The following is a 23,599-nucleotide window of genomic DNA, read 5'->3' as shown; positions in this document are numbered from 1 at the left end:
TTTCAATTTGAACTCAGTGGAAACATTAGAAAAATGCTGAGAGGGCCTTTTTCTTTATAATTAGAACTATATTTCTACTTGATATTCAGTTTTGTTGTATGTAGACTTTCGCAGTATGAAAAGTGTTGAAAATTAATGACATCTGTACGTAGAGAGTAAGAAGCACTGACCGTGTCGATGATCTGGACGCAGCTGTTTGGAGGAGTGGTGGTGTTGAGGATCTCGCCGTTGGTGTCCCAGCGGTCCACGGGCCTAGGATGGCGGAACCTGAGTGGTCCCACGGGTTTCTGCGCGTATGGGATTCCCATCCACACGTCCACCAGCTTTCCCGTCGTCGCAGCCAGCGTTACGCCGCGAACCTGTAATCAGAATACTGCAGTCGTAAGTCACTGTTGCTTCGCAGGCCATGGGCGGTGTTCAGTGGTGTAAATGCAAGTATTTTCTTGTAAAGCGCACATTATCACCTTACCTTTGTGAAATATTACTGTATGTCATAAGTGTAACTGCTAATGTCATAAGTATAACTGGTATGTGTAGCCGAGTAATTCCTAAATTAAAGTACAGTGTTAGTAAATTTATTAATGGGAGAAATGAGAGAGTGAACGCTGAACCGCTTCTAGCTTACCAGTCTCAGTTACCATAAAGTAGAGTTTCTCGTTTAGTATTTTCACCAGGATCGTTATTTAGAGACACATTCTTCCAGAATTTTATTTTCTCTGTGTCCCACTCTGTGGCCCATTTTCTTGTTGGAAACTGTTGATGCCAGAAACGTGCCCAAATGTTAAATAAACATTCATATGTAACTGTACAATATCTGAGTTAACGTGTCACTTCCAAAGTTGACCTATGTCTTGCTGCTTTGACATGGAATTCAAATAGTTGCCTGAGTAAAATCTGTTGAGAAAATTCTAATGTTTAGAAGGTAAGCTCAAACGATGCACATTACAAATGAATCATTAGATCATTTAAGTTGTTTGTAAATGGCTTAAAATAATCAGTTCAATCCTATGGCTTCCATCTTGCGAAACTTTGGAATTTAATACTCTAGCAGCACTGAAAGGCCGGTCATACAAGTGGTCAGTACGTAATTTGCTTTATAAGTGTGCTATACTTTCCCAGACCACTCCCAATAAACTGAAGTCTTTCTTTATGTTTTTGAGTCATGGTTCTAAATTTTCTTCCATGTTAAATGAAATGGCTGCCAATTTCTTTTAGGTGTTCATTAACGTCTGTTTGCCGGTTGTGGTTTTTCCACTGGTAAGGCCAAGTTCAGAATTTTATTTATGAGCCTGTCGTTGTCCATTCAATGTAATGCAATATGTGATTTTATGCTGTAGGTCCTAGAACTTCTATATTTTCTTTTTCATCCAAGTTCCATTTACGCCTTTTGGTCCTAAAAATTTTCTGAAAATCTTGTTTCTTAATGATTCTTTTTTTGCGATCTACCACCAGTTATAACGGTTCCATCGGCTTAATGAGCTTTTGTTGCAATAACTGTATTATAAGGTAATTTTCCCTTTTGTAGAATAGATCTTCTCGTATTTATTTAATGTGAGGATTTATGATCTTTGCTGTTTTACAGTTCTTTCTTTGTAAGCTTCCCGACTACTCCATATCGCCCTGTCGGTTCAATAATTTCTCATAAATGCATTCAGTTCTTTACACAGCTGATGCAGTAAATTTAGAACTTGACTTGCTTGTTCCATGTTTTATTTTTCTGCTTGAAAACGCTTGGAAGGTGTAAGTTTCTACCCCACTTGTTTCATACGTTTTATATTGGAGATTTGATACTGTTAAATAGTGTTTTAGAAGGAATATCGTGACACGGCATCTTACTCAGTAACTGCAACCGAACAAGGTTCCCAGACATGTGAATGTTTCGAGAACTGCTTAAAAGTAATAGAACCCAATACGTTGTCCTCAACGGCGAGTGTTCATGAGAGACATGGGGACCGTCAGGAGTGCCGAAGGACGAGTGATTCGATCTTCCTTACTTTATACAGTATTTCCGCAACAGCGTCAAAAATTTAAAAGGGCACAGAGAATGCTCCACTGAAGAAGGGAACCTGGGGTCGGAGAAGCCGGCTTAAGGAGGTAATGGCAATAAAAACACATTACTGTGTACTTTCTTATTTACATTAGAAACAGTTTACTGTAAATACCGTCACTGACACAATTAACGTACCATTTGTACCGTGTCTTACGAAATGCGCTGAAACTGACGGCCATCAGCGTCAATGGAAGCATGACATTAGCGGACAAGATTCTGACGCACGCTGACAAATATCCGTGGTGTGTTTCGAATCACATCACAGGCAGCTACAATCTCGAGCAAGTAATTCCGTCTCCGTGTCCACTGGGGTCTCATACGAAAGCGACTTTAGACATCTCTATAAGAAATAATCAAGCCCATTCAGGACAGGTGACCTCGCAGTACATGGAACAAGGCCTCCTCTTCCAATCCAGCGGACAGGAAATATATGACTAATATGGTTGCCGACATCCACACTGGAGTGAGGCAGTGCACCGTCATGTCGTATCCACATCCTCTCATCAAGCGACACGGCTACGTTCTCCAACAACTCGGGTAAAGCTCTTAGAACAAACCTCAAGTACAGATGGCCATTCAGACGACCAGGCAGAAGATATGGCATGTTCAAATGGCTCTGAGCACTATGGGACTTAACTTCTGAGGTCATCAGTCCCCTAGAACTCAGAACTACTTAAACCTACTAACCTAAGGACGTCACACACATCCATGCCCGAGGCAGAATTCGAACCTGCGACCGTAGCGGTCACGCAGTTCCAAACTGAAGCGCTTAGAACCGCACGGCCACACCGGCCGGCTAGATATGGCTTGTCCTCCTCTTTTCTTTGCAGGAAATCGAGAATGTACATGCAAAGTAACAGCATAGTACATGTAAACTTCTATGCATGATAGTTTCAAATAAGCTGGAAAACAATAATGCTAGACAACTCGGTAGACAAGTATATTTCCGTGTCTCCTGAAGCTGGCTCCACCAATCCCAGGTTCCCCACCTCAAACTGTTCCGTGGAGCATCCTCTACGTCCTGTTTAATTCTTTGCACTCCCTTACGAAAACACCCTGTATACACAGAAATATTCTGAGTAAAGGGCGAGTACCGATCTGCGGCTGTTTTCTGATGATGCTATAGCGTATTGGAATGTGTCATCGTTGAGTGACTGTAGGAGGATATGAGATGACAAGGACACAATTTTTAATTGGTATGACGAATGTCAGCTACCTCCGCCCGTAAAAAAATATAGGTTACTGCTGTTGTTGTTGTTGTGGTCTTCAGTCCTGAGATTGGTTTGATGCAGCTCTCCATGCTACTTTATCCTGTGCAAGCTGCTTCATCTCCCAGTACCTACTGCAACCTACATCCTTCTGAATCTCCTTAGTGTATTCATCTCTTGGTCTCCCTCTACGATTTTTACCCTCCACGCTGCTCCCCAATACCAAATTTGTGATCCCTTGATGCCTCAGATCATGTCCTACTCTTCTTCTTGTCAAGTTGTGCCAGAAACTCCTCTTCTCCCCAATTCTATTCAATACCTCCTCATTAGTTATGTGATCTACCCATTGAATCTTCAGTATTCTTCTGTAGCACCACATTTCGAAAGCTTCTATTCTCTTCTTGTCCAAACTATTTATCGTCCATATTTCACTTCCATACATGGCTACACTCTAAACAAATACTTTCAGAAACGACTTCCTGACACTTAAATCTGTCCTGCAGATGAGCATGAAAAAACAATCCGGTAATGTTCCAACACAGCGTTAGTAGTGTACAGTTTGACACTTACAGTTACGGTGATTAAATATGTAGGCGTAAAAATGCAAAGTGATATGAAATGGAAGGAGTAGGTAAGGTGAGTAGTAGGGAAGCTGAGTGGTCGACTTCAGTTTATTAGAGGAATTTTAAGAAAGTGCAGTTCATGGATAAATGTGATTGCACATAGAACAAAGAGTGCGGCCTATTCTTAGGTATTGCCCGGCTGTTGGGAATCCCCATCAGGTGGGATTAAAGGAGGACATCGAAGCAATTGGGAGACAGGCGTCTAGGTTTCCTACTGGTAGGTTCGATCAGCACGCGAGTATTAACGGAGATGCTTAGTGAACTCAAGAAGGAATACCGAGGAGGGAAGAAAACGTTCTTTTCATGGATTACTATTGAGAAAAGTTTTGCAGAACCGTCAGTTGAAGCTGACGGCAGAACGATTCTAATGCCGCCAATATAAACGTCGCGTAACGATCACTAAGATAAGAGAAATTAGAGCTCGAAAAATTAGGTCTCTTATGGAGGCTAGAGAGTCGTTTTTCCCTCGCTCTGTTTGGGAGTGGCACAGAATGGCGAAATGAAATGATCGTATAGGATCGATGGCCGCAAGTCCCCGCCTGGGGAAGTTCGGCCGCCGAGTTCCAAGTCTTCTCCGCTGACGCTGCGCTGAGTGACCTGCGTGTCGATGATGATGATGATGATGATGGTGATGATGATGATGAAATGATGATGAGGACAACACAAGACGCATTCTCCGAGAGGAGAAAATCTCCCACCCTTCCGTGAATTCAACATGGGCCTGTTGTGTGGCAGTGAGATCCGCTGACCCCCAGCTAAGGGGTCAGACACTAGTGTGGTGCAGGGCACCTTCCGGTGTGCACCACACGGTGGCATGTATGTATGTCTGTCGAAATGTTGGCAAAGCCTGCGGTGCGCGTTAGAGGATGAGGCGCGGCGCACCTTGCCCTTGGTGGTCTGCACGACGAGCGGGTCGTCCTCGGGGTGCCGGCGCGCGCTGCCCGACAGCGGCTGCTGCGGCGCCTGCGGCGGCTGCGGGTCGAGGTCAAGGTCGAGGTGCAGGTCCTCGCCGCTGGCGCTGGCGTCGCGCTGCCGCAGCGCCGACAGGTGGTGGCGGCCGCGAGCGCTGCCGCCGCCCGCCACCAGCCACGCCACCAGCGCCACGCTCACGCGCCACCGCCACATCCCCATCCTGCGCCTCACGGGCTCTGCGCAGACCACGACACCCGCCGTCAGGGACAGTTGCCGGCAACTTAAGAGTAGCTACGTACACTAAAATATGGCGCGCTGCAAAACTTAAACATAACATATTAAAGACACGCTGACAATGAATTGACGTGTGAGGACATGCTGCCAGAAGCGTCCCAGTCATGCACACAAAGCTGGACGTCACATGGCCTGACGTCAGTGTGGCTAAAGTGCCAGATGGGGCTAGGCTGTAAAATGAGGCAGTAGAAGAAAGAGGGAAAGACTAAGTGCGTCAGTCAGAGAGCAGTTACGATGTACACTGCTGGCCATTATAATTGCTACACCACACGAAGATGACGTGCTACAGGCGCGAAATTTAACCGACAGGAAGAAATGCTGTGATATGCAAATGATTAGCTTTTCAGAGCATTCACGCAAGATTGGCGACACCTACAACGTGCTGACATGAGGAAAGTTTCCAACCGATTTCTCATACACAAACAGCAGTTGACCGGCGTTGCCTGGTGAAACGTTGTTGTAATGCCTCGTGCAAGAAGGAGAAACGCGTACCATCATGTTTCCGACTTTCATAAAAGTCCCATTGTAGCCTAGCGCGTTTGCAGTTTATCGTATCGCGACATTGCTGCTCGCGTTGCTCGAGATCCAATGACTGTTTGCAGAATATGGAATCGGTGGGCTCAGGAGGGTAATACGGAACGCCGTGATGGATCCCAACGGCCTCGTATCACTAGCAGTCGAGATGACAGGCATCTTATTCGCATGGCTGTAACGGATCGTACAGCCACGTCTCGATCCCTGAGTCAACAGATGGGGACGTTCGCAAGACAACAACCATCTGAACGAACAGTTCGACGATGTTTGCAGCAGCATGGACTATCAGCTAGGAGACCATGGCTGCGGTTACGCTTGACGCTGCATCACAGACGGGAGCGCCTGCGATGGTTCAAAATGGCTCAAATGGCTCTGAGCAGTATGGGACCCTAGAACTTAGAACGCTCAACTGCGCGGTTATCAGCGCCTGTACACAGTCCTAAACTTTGCTCAGCACAATCTCGCCACTTTCATGAATGATGATGAAATGATGAGGACAACACAAACACCCAGTGAACTTGAGGCAGGTGAAAATCCGTGACCCCACTGGGAATCGAACCCGGGACCTCGTGCTCGGGAAGCGAGAACGCGACCGCGAGACCACGAGCTGCGGACGAACAGTGCAGGTGGAGGAAGTCTTGGAACGTGCAGATAATCGTCGAATAAAGTGGCCTGTCCGTTCCCCGACTTCAGCCCCCAAGCACACGTGTGGGATGCGTTGAGGAAACGTATTGTAGCGCGTCCACATCACCAAAGATTATCCAGAAGTCGTTAACCACGCTGGTGGAGGAATGCAGCGCCCTGCCACGAGAGCTCCTCAAGAAGCTAATGGTCAACACGGGAGCACGCTGCAGACTGCCGTCCGCGGTGATCACATACATTGTTTAGAACCACGTCCTGTGATTTGTAATTTCCAGGCATCCATCATGAACCGCGTTCGCTTCGGCGTAATTATTGTCTTTGAATTTTTGCCTTTTAGTCGCCTTCAGTATAATACTGCATTATCTCCTTCTATGTATCTTTCAAGTTTCATCGAGTTATGTTACGTGGTACTCGCCCGGTTAGCCACGCGCTTTAACGCGCTGCTTCCCGAGCGGGAAGGCGTGTCGGTACCCGGCACGAATCCGCCCAGCGGATTAGTGCCGAAGCCTGGTGTGCCGGCCAGCCTGTGGATGGTTTTTAAGGCTGTTTTCCATCTACCTCGGCGAATGCGGGATGGTTCCCCTTATTCCGCCACAGCTACACTGCGTCGGCGACTGCTGCGTAAACACCGTTTCCACGTATGCATACACCATAAGTACTCTTTCACGCTAACATTTGGGTTCAAATGGCTCTGAGCACTATGGGACTCAACTGCTGAGGTCATTAGTCCCCTAGAACTTAGAACTAGTTAAACCTAACTAACCTAAGGACATCACAAACATCCATGCCCGAGGCAGGATTCGAACCTGCGACCGTAGCGGTCTTGCGGTTACAGACTGCAGCGCCTTTAACCGCACGACCACTTCGGCCGACCTAACATTTGGGGTTACTCTCGTCTGGTATGAGACGTTCCAGGGGGAGTCCACTGGGGGCCGAAGCGCACAATTACCCTGGGTTCTGTGTGGAGCGGCGGAGGGGTGGGTGGACAGCTTTGGCCTGCCGTGGGGTTGTGAACCACTGAGCCTCCGGCAGTACGAAGCCTCTACGTCGTTTCTAGGTCCCCGGTTTAAAACATACATACATACAAACATACATACACTCCTGGAAATCGAAATAAGAACACCGTGAATTCATTGTCCCAGGAAGGGGAAAGTTTATTGACACATTCCTGGGGTCAGATACATCACATGATCACACTGACAGAACCACAGGCACATAGACACAGGCAACAGAGCATGCACAATGTCGGCACTAGTACATTGTATATCCACCTTTGGCAGCAATGCAGGCTGCTATTCTCCCATGGAGACGATCGTAGAGATGCTGGATGTAGTCCTGTGGAACGGCTTGCCATGCCGTTTCCACCTGGCGCCTCAGTTGGACCAGCGTTCGTGCTGGATGTGCAGACCGCGTGAGACGACGCTTCATCCAGTCCCAAAAATGCTCAATGGGGGACAGATCCGGAGATCTTGCTGGCCAGGGTAGTTGACTTACATCTTCTAGAGCACGTTGGGTGGCACGGGATACATGCGGACGTGCATTGTCCTGTTGGAACAGCAAGTTCCCTTGCCGGTCTAGGAATGGTAGAACGATGGGTTCGATGACGGTTTGGATGTACCGTGCACTATTCAGTGTCCCCTCGACGATCACCAGTGGTGTACGGCCAGTGTAGGAGATCGCTCCCCACACCATGATGCCGGGTGTTGGCCCTGTGTGCCTCGGTCCTGATTGTGGCGCTCACCTGCACGGCGCCAAACACGCATACGACCATCATTGGCACCAAGGCAGAAGCGACTCTCATCGCTGAAGACGACACGTCTCCATTCGTCCCTCCATTCACGCCTGTCGCGACACCACTGGAGGCGGGCTGCACGATGTTGGGGCGTGAGCGGAAGACGGCCTAACGGTGTGCGGGACCGTAGCCCAGCTTCATGGAGACGGTTGCGAATGGTCCTCGCCGATACCCCAGGAGCAACAGTGTCCCTAATTTGCTGGGAAGTGGCGGTGCAGTCCCCTACGGCACTGCGTAGGATCCTACGGTCTTGGCGTGCATCCGTGCGTCGCTGCGGTCCGGTCCCAGGTCGACGGGCACGTGCACCTTCCGCCGACCACTGGCGACAACATCGATGTACTGTGGAGACCTCACGCCCCACGTGTTGAGCAATTCGGCGGTACGTCCACCCGGCCTCTCGCATGCCCACTATACGCTCTCGCTCAAAGTCCGTCAACTGCACACACGGTTCACGTCCACGCTGTCGCGGCATGCTACCAGTGTTAAAGACTGCGATGGAGCTCCGTATGCCACGGCAAACTGGCTGACACTGACGGCGGCGGTGCACAAATGCTGCGCAGCTAGCGCCATTCGACGGCCAACACCGCGGTTCCTGGTGTGTCCGCTGTGCCGTGCGTGTGATCAATACTTGTACAGCCCTCTCGCAGTGTCCGGAGCAAGTATGGTGGGTCTGACACACCGGTGTCAATGTGTTCTTTTTTCCATTTCCAGGAGTGTACATATGTTATTCGGTAGTGGCACATTATGCAAAAGTTACATCTCTCCTAAAGTTTCGCACAACAGCGTAGTTGCCATGCTGGATACACATTTGCGAGTCGAGCTCCTTGTGAGCCATTTGCGTTCATGTTGTTAGCAAGTGAATCCCTGTCTTTAGAATTACTGAAGAGCACATGCTCCTCGACTTCAGTATGGTGTAAAGTTCTCAACAGCTCTAATCCGAGCCCCAATACGTCGTCCACTGTATTCGTGCTATTTCCCTACAGGTGGGATAACTACTGGGCAACAGCCGAGATTGCATGACGTAACGGTTGTCGAAAAATTGCATCTATCAAGTAAAAACATCTACATCGGCCTGTATTCCACACCAATAAAAGCACACTTTGAAGATATCAGCTCCAGCAATCGATCCAGGGCGAAAATTAGGGCCGTAATTCTGACAGTACACAGTTAGACCATCCGAATATGCACCTTTTAAATATCTGCACCTACCTGTTACGACGCGCTCTGTTCCGTATCTCTGCAGCGGCCTAATATCCGAGCACGAAATATTGTATAAGGGACTGAGTACGTGTTCCTACTGTCAATTAACCAACAAGATATACCGCTTTGTTCATCGTGTCGAACAGCGCGGTTTCTAATATGTAGCTGGTACCAGAGATCTCGCCGCTTAGAACACGCGTATATTGCGATTCACAAACGCAGTGTAAATCAATGGAATGGATAAATTTGTTGTTTTCGAAGTAACGTAGCGCGGTTTAATAAGTAACATCGCTATTGGGCGTTATTTTCTTTGCAATGGAATGCTGACACTGTTAAGATGAAGCACATTTGCAGGAGCTCCTCTGTACTTCTATGTGATTCGCATGATTAAACTGAAAACAGAAAATCTTTATCTTCACTTCATAGTGACGTGTCTGTTGCTTAGGTTTCTTTATTTAGAATATATATTGAACTTCTATGAACATGGGGTAACCACATTATGTACTTCGCTTTCGTTTAAAATAAACTGTCAAAACACGTCGGGCAAACGTAACTCTCTACCCATTCCTCTTCCACGCCTTCAACATACTGCGAATAGCAGGGCGCTGGTTGTTACTCCAGTGCACAGTACTACGCGCTCGAGCATTAGGTGTCTGCTGTGAGGCGGATCAGATGATAAACAACCAGTGCGTGCGAACGTTTGAGTGCTGTGCATCCAGAAGGTCACTACGCCATACTATCAGATTTACTACCAAATTTGCGTGGGGGATTGATTGCTGCGGTTGATTTCTTGGTATTGTTATTTTCTTCTCCTTGAAGTATGAGGTCAAGTTGGTAACGTTTCCTCGTACGATATGAAGGGTGACATGTCACGCTGAAGTACGGACTATGGAACAGTGCTAGATGTAGCATTTCTGAGATGACTTTGTAGTAACTGTTGTGTTTTAGTAGGGCATCACGTTTACCAGACTATTGAACATTTTTCTTCATCATCGTCATCGTCATCATCATCATCTTCTTCTTCTTCTTCATTTTCCTCCTCCCTGCTTCCTCCAGCTCCTCTATGGCAGCGTTCCTCAACCTTTCTGAGGCCATTACCCCTGCATGGAATCAGATATTACCTAGTGCCACGCACCACTAACGTCATGATCATAAGTGCCTAACTAAACTTAACTATAAAAAAAAGCTATATAAACACTTATTTTTGAAATGACGAAAGATAGTTTTTGTAGGTATTTTATTATAGTATGAACTAATGATTTTGCTTATTTCTAACAACCTTCTTTATTGAATGGTGAAAGCCTTAGCAGTGCGTCACGAATGCTGTCTATAGCTCCTCTTCAGAAAAGAAAGCTAACTATCCACATTGAGGAAAGACACTTGTTATAAAATATGCTTCCTCTTCATCACTCCTCCTCATAGCGACTCGTGCTTCACCCACACCCTATAACCCCTCCTCCCCTCCCCAATTAAAAGCAACCGAATTAAAATGCGTGTGTTTGTAAATTACTTGATTGCTGGACTCCTTACTTCTGAACAGGCAGAAATTGAAAGACGTTAGGTTGCCAAAGCTTTATGTCTGACAACCACTACTAATAATAATTGCACTGTGAAAGCCCTGTAGCAATTTCGTAATAACTACGTAGTTACTGTCGTGTCGTTCCATCAGTTAGATGGATTATCTGCTGACAGATGAACAATGAAGCAATTTGTGATCCATTACAAGAACTACTTACAACTTACAGCAGGCATTTTGACGAGATATTAAAGCATATGTGATCTATACATTTCAGTTTTACTGTCAGGAAGCGCATGGAAAAAATAAAATGTTTGTGTATAAAAACTGGACTATTTGCGTGGAAGATGTTCATTCGTTACTTTCATAAGCTTTAACCTCAACCAAACTGTGTCACGGTTTAATGCTCGTGTATGAAAAAAAAAAAGATAAGGACTGGCAACTTAGTAATCAGTATTACAGTCTTACGAAATAGTAACAATAAAGGTGATATTTAATAAAATACTTTAGTTTAGTAACCGTAACACAATCGAATTCTTTTGTTTTTACCCCTCAGAAAATTTCGTTCTACCCCTCAGGGGGTAATTACCGCCAGGTTGAGAATGACTGCTGTGAGGAGTCGGCGTGGGTTGCGGCTATGCTACTGACAATGACGCCACACTACCTCCGGGATGACACCTGTGTACCTGAAGTGTGTGTCTAGACTAAATCTCATCTTCAGCCATGAGAAAATTTCTAAATGTATGTGTAACATGAATCTGAAGCGTGGCGTGGGTATCAGTCTGGCATTTATCTAGTTGGATCTGGGGACGCTGCCGAAAAGCCACATCCACACTGTCCAGTCCAACAGGCCTCGCCGTTAAACCACGAGGCGCATTCGACTCGCGACAAGCTCGCCTCCCCCAATTCGGGAAGCGGCTCGTTAAGGCGTTCGGATATCTGCATCGATTATGTTAATTACACTGCTTAATTATAGTGTAATATAATTTGAATGTGACAGTAGCAGTTACATTATTAATCAATGGGATTAGATGTGACAGCTGCAGGAATGCCAAAACACGACACGTAACACAAAACTGTTGAGACGTTTGTTGCCACAACTTACGTGTTGCTCTTTGGCCCTCGCTTTAGAATATTCAGCCGACGACAGTTTTACGGTTTTTCTGGCGTTTCGCCAGCACTAGTAAATAACATAGTCAACGATTCACGCTCCCCTGCTTGTGGAAGACTGTTGCTTCCTAAACATGTATGTACATAATATACTCTGAAGAGCCAAAGCAACTGGTACACCTACCTACTATGGTGTAGGGCGTCCGCGAACACTCAGAAGTGCGCAACGAGACGTGGCATGGACTCGTCTAAACTATTGCTGGAGGTAACTGACACCATGAATCATGCAGGGCTGTCCATAAGTCAGTAAGAGTACAGGGGAGGGGGAGTGGATATCTCTCCTGAACAGCACGTTGCAACTTAAACTAACTTACGCTAAGGACAACACACACACCCATGCCCGAAGGAAGACTCCAGCCTCCGACGGAGGAAGCTGCGCGAACCGTGGCAAGACTCCCAAGACGGAGCGGCTACCCCGCGCGGCCCGTGTCTTGGGAGTATGTTGGCCAGCGCAAGTGTTTAAACTCAGAAGAGTGTTTATGGAGTCACACTGTAGCAATTCTGGACGTCTTGGCGTCGCATTGTCCTGCTGGAATTGCCGAAGTCCGTCAGAATGTAAAATGCACGTGAATTGGTGCAGGTGATCAGACAGGATGTTTACAGGATGTTTACTTACGTGTCACCTATCAGAGTCGTATCTAGACGTATCAGGGGTCCCATATCACTCCAACTGCACACTCCCCACATCATTACAGAGCTTCCACCAGCTTGAACAGTCCCTTGCTGACATGCAGGGTCCATGGATTTATGAGGTTGTGTGCATACCTGTACACGTCCTACCTCTCGATACAATTTGAAACGAGACTCGTCCGAATAGGCAACATGTTTCCAGTCACCAACAGCCCACAGTCGGTGTTAACGGGCCCAGGCGAGGCGCAAGGCTTTGTGTCGTGCATTCAGCAAGGGTATATGAGTGGGTCTTCGGCTCCGAAAGCCCATATCAATAAGGTTTCATTGAATGGTTCGCACGCTGACACTTGTTGACGGCCCAGCATTGAAATCTGCAGCAATTTGAGGAAGAATTGCACTTCCCTCACGCTGAACGATTCTACTCAGTCATCGTTGGTTCCGTTCTTGCAGGATTTTTCCGGCCGCAGCGATGCCGGAGATCTGATGCTTTACCGGTTTCCTGATATTCATGGTACACTCGTGAAATGGTCTTGAGGGAAAATTCCCACTTCGTAGCTACCTCTGGGATGACGTGTCCCATCGCTCGCGCGCCGACTGTAACACTACGTTGAAACTTACTTGAATTTTGATACCATGCCGTTGTAACAACAGTAATCGATCTAACAAATCCTATAGATTCTTGTTGTCTCATATAGGCGTCGCCGAATGCAGCGTCGTATTCTGCCTGTTTACGTGCCTATGTATTTGAATACGCATGCTTGTATCACTTTCTTTCGCGGTTCAGTGTATCATACCATATGTGGTTGGGTCGGCTACTGTGGGAGTCAGCACAGACCCAAAAAAAAAAAAGGAGCAGAGACCTTGCGATGGCAGTCGGTAGGAATCCCAAATGATGTGTACATTCAACATTAGAAGTATTTCCAAAAAGGAAAGAAATATAATTCAACTTCTTGTCATGGAGTGGCTTCCTGTGTCTCCTACATGCAATTACTTTGACATACTATTGCTACTCGCAGAACGCGGACTAAGAATCGCTCCCTATTGCCGAGTATCGATGGTCTCTAAGACTGTGACCAAACTGAATCGACCAGCGCTGAAAGAGGGCGAAGAACTCTGTCTGGCTCCCTATTGCCGAGTATCGATGGTCTCTAAGACTGTGACCAAACTGAATCGACCAGCGCTGAAAGAGGGCGAAGAACTCTGTCTTAATAGAGGAGTGGCGCTTCCCGCTCTTTCCATTGGTGAGCGAGTCAGCGCCTTCTTAATGCCGTCTCGTGGCGCTGCTCTGGTCTGTGTGTAGTCGATATGTTGGCACTGCACAATATGCTTACAACTTTTTACTGTGAAGTTGCTTGACGATGCCGAAGTGGGTGGGGGCCGAAATTATCTAATAACTAAATCATGAAATAATGTGGTGATTTAAAGAACAAAACAGCCTACGCAGGAAAATTACTTCCCTCTAGGAACTCACAGTGATCGTACACCCCTCTATTAAACAGATTAATTTGCGAATGATATGGATACGACTATATCAATTTTTTAAAAAACCGTTTATTTAAAAGTTAGAATAAACTAATGTCTTCCGTGATACTGGTAGTTTCATAAAAATCGTAATGAACAGGTTTTTTGGTGAAATACACCCTAGAAAATATGTATAGAAAAGTTCTGTGAAACACGAGTCAAAATTCTTCTGACGTTAGTTGGAAGGCATTAGTGGTGTATGAAAATATCATTCCTTAACAGTCTCCCGACATTTACGTAGACGGTATTATTTTAGTCTTTTGTAGAGATACTCTGCGTTAATTATGTAAAATGACAAAGAACTTTTTGTAGACTGGGACCATAGATGTGTTTTTTGTCGCCCACCAGCATTGCATCTTAAAGAATTGTATCTGAGGCACTTCGCTCTACAGGCTGTTTAAGAAGTACAGTTGAAGAACATTTATTCGATGGCATTTTTAATAACTGGTTACAGAGACCGAAAGAATCACACGGATGTAACCTGTGTATACAGGGTGGTCCATTGATCGTGACCGGGCCAAATATCTCAAGAAATAAGTATCAAACCAAAAAACTACAAAGAACGAAACTCGTCTAGCTTGAAGGAGGAAACAAGATGGCGCTATGGTTGGCGCGCTAGATGGCTCTGCCATAGGTCAAACGGATATCAACTGCGTTTTTTTTTTAAAAAGAGGAACCTCCATTTTTTATTATATATTCGTGGAGTACGTAAAGAAATATGAATGTTTTAGTTGGACCACTTTTTTCGCTTTGTGATATATGGCGCAGTAATAGTCACAAACGTATAAGTACATGGTATCACGTAACATTCCGCCACTGCGGACGGAATTTGCTGCGTGATACATTACCCGGTGTTGAGAATGCTATATCAACATCGATTGCGCCCGTACAATATTTCTATGCACCAGGAATTGCATGGTGACGGCTTTGAACGTCGTGTACAGATCTGCCACTGGGCACAAGAGAAATTACGGGACGATGACAGAATTTTTGACGCGTTCTACTTAGCGACGAGGCGTCATTCAGTAACAGCGTTAACGTCAACCGGCATAATATGCACTATTGGGCAACGGAAAATCCACGATGGCTGCGACAAGTGGAACGTCAGCGACCTTGGCGGGTTAATGTATCGTGCGGCATTATGGGAGGAAGGATAATTGGCCCCCATTTTATCGATGGCAATCTAAATAGTGCAATGTATGCTGATTTTATACATAATGTTCTACCGATGTTACTACAAGATGTTTTACTGCATGGCAAAATGGCGATGTACTTCCAACATGATGGATGTCGGGCACATAGCTCGCGTGCGGTTGAAGCGGTATTGATTAGCACATTTCATGACAGGTGGATTGGTCGTCGAATCACCATACCGTGGCCCGCTCGTTCACCTTGTCTGACGTCCCCGGATTTATTTCTGTGGGGGAAGTTGAAGGATATTAGCTATCGTGATCCACCGACAACACCTGACAACATGCGTCAGCACATTGTCAATGCATGTGCGAACATTACGGAAGGCGAACTACTCGCTGTTGAGAGGAATGTCGTTACACGTATTGCCACATGCATTGACGTTGACGGACATCATTTTGAGCATTTATTGCATTAATGTGGCATTTACAGGTAATCACGCTGTAACAGCATGCGTTCTCAGAAATGATAAGTTCACAAAGGTACATGTATCACATTGGAACAACCAAAATAAAATGTTCGCACGTACCTACGTTCTGTATTTTAATTTTAAAAAAAACCTACCTGTTACCAACTGTTCGTCTAGTTCGTCTAAAATTGTGAGCCATATGTTTGTGATTATTACAGCGCCATCTATCACAAAGCAAAAAAAGTGATACAACTAAAACATTCATATTTCTTTACGTACTACACGAATACGTAATAAAAAATGGGTATTCCTATTCAAAAAAAAAATGCAGTTGATATCCGTTTGACCTCTAGCAGTGCCATCTAGCGGGCAAGCTATAGCGCCACCTGGTTTGCCCCTTCAACCTAGACAAGCTTCGTTCTTTGTAGATTTTCGTCTGACGCTTATTTCGTCAGATATTTGGCCCGGTCACGTTCAATGGACCACCCTGTATAATGATACGCCCCTTTATTACGACAATGCCGGGCAAATACTCCACTCTAGGAACATAATTGTGTTTCAGTTTTTAGATTGTTTTAGGATGGCGCCAAGAGAAAGTTACGAGTGCGAACTTTAAGAGGCGAGATCTTGTTTCTAGCTAAAAGCAGCACTTCGCAAAGTAATTTTATCGCAGAGCTAACTTCAGCAAAGAGGTCTATGAAACATGAGCTTATCATGGCGCCATCGTATATTGTCTAAAGCAGATTCATTAACTGCACTCGGAAAGACAAGCAATCCGTATTAGCAGCGTTTACGAGAAACAGAGAAAGTTACAAAATCAATGTTGCTAAACGTTTACACAATCTGGGAAATCACGCCACAAAGTTCTGTTTCAACTTTATTGGCAAGGGTTTTGAAACTGTTCTCTTACTTCGGTTCACACTTATGATACAGCCAGCACTACAGAAAAACAGTTGGTTTTAACCCACCAAGTACAAAGCACCATGTATAGATACGGTGGCGACACGGTTGTGGTGTTGCCACATCGGACTAAAAAGTTCCTCTAACATTTGAACTCCGTCCATCCTAACATAAAATTCACGATAGAAACTAGAAAAAGAGGGACAACTACATTTAATCGGTTTGTTAGCAACAGGAAGATGGTTCAAATGGCTCTGAGCACTATGGGACTCAACTTCTGAGGTCATCAGTCCCCAAGAACTTAGAACTACTTAAACCTAACTAACCTAAGGACATCACACACAACCATGCCCGATGCAGGATTCGAACCTGCGACCGTAGCGGTCGCGCGGTAACAGACTGTAGCGCCTAGAACCGCTCGGCCGCAACAGGAAGAGTAGACGTATACCTGCATCACAGCAAATATATAAACCCGCACCCACTGGCATCAGTTTCCACGCCTCGAGCCATGAGCTTCTGTCACAGCGACATTCGGTGATAAACACTGTAGTCTATAGAGCTCTAACACTTTCAGACAAGCACCATGGCACACAATTGCAACAGACCTACGAATATTGTTCCGAAAGAATGAGACCTCAGATCATCAAAATTGGTGGAAGATGTGGTCAAAATACAGAATGCCTGAGAAATGAAATGAGCGTTGGCATATTTGGCCGGGAGTCCCCTTTTGGAGAGTTCGTCCAACCGACCCAAGCCTCTATATTTGAGGCCATTTCGGCGACTTTCGTGTCGATGATGATGAAATTATGATGAGGACAGTTCATCACCCAGTTTCCGAACAATGTCCCAACTAGCCGGAAATCAAATTCGGGCCCCTCTCATTGCATTCAACCACACTCACCGCTCAGCTATGGAGGCGGGCAGAGAACGCGTGAGAAAGAGTTTGAGGCTGAGAGAAAGGGAAGCCAAGAAGGGCTTATCTTATTTTTGTATCAGTATCCAGAACGACAGGTAGACACGTATGGAAATCGTGAATGTAGCATGTTTTACGTGAGGGTGACTATAAGAACATTCGAGGAGAGATGTGGGGAACTTCATGGACACACACGGCTGAAACCAAGCAAACCAGCTGTCGCCGATCACTACCTCGAACAGGAAGATCAAATGAAACATGATAAGACCAGTATCGTGCTCTAAACTCCACGATTCTGGGACGGGATAATTACACTGAAGAGCCAAAGGAAACTGGTACGCCAGCCTAATAACGAGTACGGCCAGCGTGGACACGCAGAAGTGCCACAACATGACATGGCATGGGCTCGACTAATGCCTGAAGAAGTGCTGCGGGGAACTGACACCATAAAACCTGCAGGGCTGTCCATAAATCCGTAAGATTACAAGGAGGTGGAGATCTCTTCTGAAGAGCACGTTGGAAGGCATTCCAGATATGCTCAATAATGTTCATGCTGGAGAGTTTCTTGGCCAGCGGTTGGAAGTATTTAAACTCAGAAGAGTGTTTCTGGAGCCACTCTGTAGCAATTCTGAACGTGTGGGGTGTCGCATTGTCCTGTTGGAATTTCCCAAGTTCGTCGAAATGCACAGTGGATTTGAATGGATGCAGGTGATTAGACAGGATGCTTACGTACGTGTCACCTGTCAGAGTCCTATCTAGACGTATCAGGGGTCCCATGTAACTCCAAATGCACATGACCCACACCATTAAAGACCCTACACCAGCTTGAACAGTCCCCTGCAGACATGCAGCGTCTATGGACTCATGAGGCTGTTTCTATACCCGTTCACGTCCATTCGCTCCATATAATTTGAAACGAGACTCGTCCGACCAGGCAACATGAGTCCAATCATCATCAGTCCAAAGTCGATGTTGACGGTCCCAGGCGAGGTGGAAGGCTTTGTGTCGTGCAGTCATTAAGCGTACACGAGTGGACCTTAGGCCCAGAAAGCCCATATCGATGATGTTTCGTTGAATGGTTCACACGCTGACACTCACTGGTGACCATCACTGAAATCTGCAGCAATGTGCGGAAGAGTTGCTTTTCTGTAACACTGAACGACTGTCTTTAGTCATCGTTGGCCCCGTTCTTGCATGATCTGTTTCCGGCCGCAGCGATGTCGGAGATTTGATGTTTAACCAGATTCCTGATATTCATGGTACATTAGTGGAATTGTCGTACGTGTTAATCCCCACTTCATCGCTATCTCTGAAATGCTGTGTCCCATTGCTTATGCGCCTTCTATAACACCATGTTCAAACTCACTTAAATCTTGATAACCTGCCATTGTAGCAGCAGAACCGATCTAACAACAGTACTTGTTGTCTTATATAGGCGTTTCCGACCTCAGAGCCGTATTCTGCCTGTTTATATATCACTATATTTGAATATGCATGCCTATACCACTTTCTCTTCCCATTCAGCGTATTTTCGGATTTGCATAGGTACTTCACATTCGAAAAAAGATCAGCCCTTCACTAAAGTACGTAGTGCGCCACAAAAACGCTTCTTACAATATAATATAACTTTCAATATATACTAAAATAGCTAATAGTAATTTAGAAACCGACACAGAGACAGCGTAACGTCGCGAAAATACCGAGTCTCTTGATTGCAGAAGTCTCTGGTAAGAAGAATCTTGCCCAGCATTTGTTTTCCATGCATTACTATAAGACCGATGCTTATGAAACTGAGATAGGTTCAAGTATCGTTATGTGTTACACAATGTGGTAAAAAACTGTCTGAAAAGTTTGTAACGGTATTGCAGGGTAGGTTGTGCTGAGAAATAGTTGTTAACGAAAAAAGAACGATACGTTGCGCCATTTCCTATTTGATTAAAATGAAACTTAGCAAATCAGGCTAATGAGTGCGCAATTCAAGCGCAACGCCAGAGACGGTGAGCAGTCTCGTCTACCACCATGTACGCTGAGAACGTTCAAATGGTTAGAATGGTTCTGAACATTACGGGACTTAACATCTGAGGTCATCAGTCCCCTAGACTTAGAACTACTTAAACCTAACTAACTTAAGGACATCACACAAATCCATGCCCGAGGCAGGATCCGAACCTGCGACCGTAGCAGCAGCGCGCTTCCGGACTGAAGCGCCATAACCGCTCGGTCACAGCGGTCGCCCGTTGAGAACGACTGACTCTAATTGAATCTGGCGGGCCCTTCAATTCGCGAGTCTAACGACCTGATTGGCTAACATCTACGCTAATTAACTTGGAAATGGTGCAACGAATCGAATTTTTTTCTTAACAATTATGTCTCAGCACATCCTACCCTGTAACACTTTGAACAGATCTTTAGACTGCTTCTGACCTCCCTGTTATTAGTGGATGGATCAAAAGAAAGCAGAGAATTTAGCTACGCGTTGTATCTCATTTTGAAACCAGCAGCTGAGTTAATGGAATCAACGCTAAAAACAAGAACAATGTACATAAGGATCTGAAGTCGCTCACTTTGACTCAGGAAAGTCTACATTACTCAGTAACACTTATTTTCAATAACTTGCCAGCAGCCATAAAACGTTGACCTCAGTAATGTACAGCGTGCAGTACAGGCTACAATAAACAAAGGAAATTTTAAACCCTGTAAAAGACCCCAAGAATTTCCATATAGTGTTAAAACCACTGGGAAAATAATTTTTCAACAAATAAGTACAAATAGCTAGAAAGCATATTGAAATGAAGAACAGATCCAAAATAAACTATTGGACCTAGACTAGAGCACTACACACACAACTTACTATAAATGTGAGACTCTCCCTTGTACTCGTGCTCTAAATAATCACACACACAGTCTGCCCAGTAAGGCAGCTATAATTTATCGACAACATTATCACATACGAGCAGACCCGCCAGGATAGCCGAGATCTAAGAACACTATGCGAGTATGCGACCTAAAGAAAACTCACGCTTGAAGAGTTAGCAAATGGATGTACTTCAAATTTTGTTTTCATATCCATAAATACTTTTCTTTAGGGTGCCGGAGGTGGCCCCACTTTGATTTTGTTGTTATTTCATGCTGCATGGTAGGACGGCAGCGAGGTTCCTTCCAGGACAGTTATCATGTGTCAGGACGTACTATGTTTATTTTGTGAATAATAAAGGTTTCTGTTTCTCCTACCTTCCTTCATATAAAATAAATAAATAAAAACCCCTCACTCCAAAAAAAAAAAAAAGAGCGCTAACTGCTTCATGGGCTCGGGTAGGCGCGCCGGCCCCCGGATCAAATCCGCCCGGCGGATTAACGACGACTGCCAGCCTGGATGTGGTTTTTAGGCGGTTTTCCTCATCCTACTAGGTGAATACCGGGCTGGTCCCCACGTCCCCCCTCAGTTACACGACTCGCAGACATTTGAAACACGTTTACACTATTTCACGATTTACACTAGACGCAGACAGCTTGGGGTACACAAATTCTGTCCCAGGGGGTATGGGGTGGCGGCAGGAAGGGCATCCGGCCACCCCTTAGCTTAACCATACCAAATCCGTACTTAACCCTGCGCACAATGCGGGATAAAGGCAGTAGCGAAAGAAAGAAATTATCAGATATCGAAATAGTCTGAAAATACAACAAAATGACCAAATGCTTTCACATGTTCCCAATGAGAAGAGGGGAGAGGACAGAGCCCTGGGGGATGCCAGCAGTCAGACGAAAGATATGTGAGTTGAAACTTCCTGGCAGATTAAAACTGTGTGCCGGACCGAGACTCGAACTCGGGACCTTTGCCTTTCGCGGGCAAGTGCTCTACCAACTGAGCTACCCAAGCCCGACTCACGCCCCGTCCTCACAGCTTTACTTCTGCCAGTACCTCGTCTCCTACCTTCCAAACTTTACAGAAGCTCTCCTGCGAACCATTCTGGATATGGGAGTTGGTGTTGTCTTAGTAGAACCAGTAAATGTATATGTATTGTTCAATAATTACCAAACGACGTGAGCGTTACGTAACGTCTGGCTTCTACAAATCTACAGTGCAGTAATCGGGTAAAAGTAAATACGTATTTTGTTCTCTGTGAGGCTGTGCGGAAAAGTAATGCTTCAGATTTTTTCACGTGCCAGATCTTAAAGCTTTGTAAATAAAACGAACGTTACTAACATTCTACATCTTTCTGCTTCATGTCTACCATATTTCCAGCACTCTGCCGCTAGAGGGCTCTGAACTGTAGTGCGTAAATTGGCGGCGTGTAACTTAACTATGGCAGTGCGTGAGAGGCAGCGTGATGTAATCGGGTTTCGGATTCGAGAAATTCGTCAACTTTTGGAGTATACTCCCTTTCAGCATGACAGTGCCAGATCCCTTACGAACGTTGCGACATCTGGAACAATCCGACACCATGGGTTCAATGTCATCGACGTTCCTTCCACACAGTCCCGAATGGGCCTCTTTACAAAACTTAAGTTAATGCACCTTGTGTATACACCTTTCATAACCTTTCTGCTTCCTTCTGAATTCCTCGCTACGGCCAGTAATGATACTTTATTTGAAAGATACTATGATGTATGGATACGCGCATTGCATTAGTAACAAAACAGATTTCTTTACCTTAATTATTTCCAGCTAATGTTGAGATTCATTTTACAGTTATCAGACATGAGAGTATCTTGCAAATGAAACAAATCATTACTGCCCCATATATCCACCACACATCAGATACGACAAGTCTTTACACTTGCGAGTACTTCATCCATCGTCCGATCTAAAGTTACTCTAAAATATTACCCATAACACCTTGAATCAGTGATCGCTGTTGAGCAGCGACGCTACTACACAATCGACTCTACATATGACCGTCTCTGGATTAATATAATATTCCCTTTCAAAACGTGAATTAATTTACCCAGTATATACCTTTCAACTTGTTTAGAAAACTTAAAGAACACCTTCGAGGACTTTACTTTGATAGTGATGAAGTGGTGCAAGCAGAGGATAGGTGGTGGCTCCGGCAACGATGTCAAATATTTTGCAATAACGGCCTCCCGTTGGGATAAATCTGTTCCCGGAAATAAATATGCAGACATGAAGAATAATGATATAATCTGTTAATAATGTTTGTTTTATTTTAAATAAGTGTTCACATAAAAAATTCGGAGGCCTCACTTTTCAGCACGCACTCGTACTATAGATCTCAGTGTACACACATTTAATTGTTTGTGACAAGTTTGGTATTATTTCTGAATTTCTTATAGTACGTCACATACATGAGTACCATTTAACTCAGGACCTGTAGAAGAAGAACAAAATCGTGTCCCTTTTTCTGTTAAAGTCTATTATGTATTCATGTTTTAAGGCATCTTCTACATATTAGAATATTTTCTCACTGTGGGTGCAATGAAAAGTATATCATATCCAATCCAATCCTACACTGTCACGACGACAGACACAAAGTATTTCATTAAGATGTAAAAATAACCAATCAACCGCATAACCCGACGTAGTGACTTTGTTTGATCTTTCAGTTAGTGTGCTTTTCTTACATACGAGCATTAAATTTGAACACAGGCTTGCACAGAAATGTCGTCGAGATTCGCTACGCATCTGCGTTTGGTTTGGACGATTTTCCTAAAACGTTGTTTCCGAAATAAGGAAGAAAGATCTTGAAAAGCAGGAGAACTGAAACGGGAACGCGGACAAGGAAGATGTCACTAGATGACATGGACGACATGATTTGCACAGCTTAGGTTTCGAGTTCCATTGTGGCACACAGTTTTAATCTACCAGAATTTTAAATATCAGCACACAGTCCACCGGGGTGAAATGTACATTCAGGTTTCTTTCAAATTTTTCAAATGAGATTTCTAAGAACTGCGCTACAAGTAAAGTACAATACACAATATGGTTAAGAGTGAAAAATGGAGTCGTTTGTTGACAGCTACGAAAAGCATTAGAACTTTTGACAATCCGTCTTCGAAGATCGTGACTGACTTTTTGTACGCTATTATTATAGTGCTTTTTTGGCACAATCACTTTCTACGGTACAACCATAAC

At 45.0% G+C, this 23,599-nt stretch overlaps 1 protein-coding gene across 1 annotated transcript in view; it reads right to left on the bottom strand.

The window, feature by feature from the left end:
• LOC124596111 (acetylcholinesterase-like) overlaps positions 1-10,300 on the bottom strand; it is a gene marked incomplete at its 5' end in the record, with an annotated part of 44,927 nt that extends 34,627 nt beyond the window's left edge. Inside the window, 3 exons of the mRNA XM_047135126.1 lie at positions 171-359; positions 4,764-4,803; positions 10,236-10,300. Of these exons, the coding sequence (XP_046991082.1) occupies positions 171-359; positions 4,764-4,803; positions 10,236-10,300 (294 nt within the window). The remainder of the gene's footprint in view (positions 1-170; positions 360-4,763; positions 4,804-10,235) is intronic.
• Positions 10,301-23,599: the final 13,299 nt, after the last annotated feature.

The sequence above is a fragment of the Schistocerca americana genome, chromosome 2 (assembly GCF_021461395.2).
Source record: "Schistocerca americana isolate TAMUIC-IGC-003095 chromosome 2, iqSchAmer2.1, whole genome shotgun sequence".
In the NCBI taxonomy this organism is placed as follows: domain Eukaryota; kingdom Metazoa; phylum Arthropoda; class Insecta; order Orthoptera; family Acrididae; genus Schistocerca; species Schistocerca americana.
Note: the sequence above shows the minus strand (reverse complement) of the source record. Positions and strands in the feature narration are given on the sequence as shown.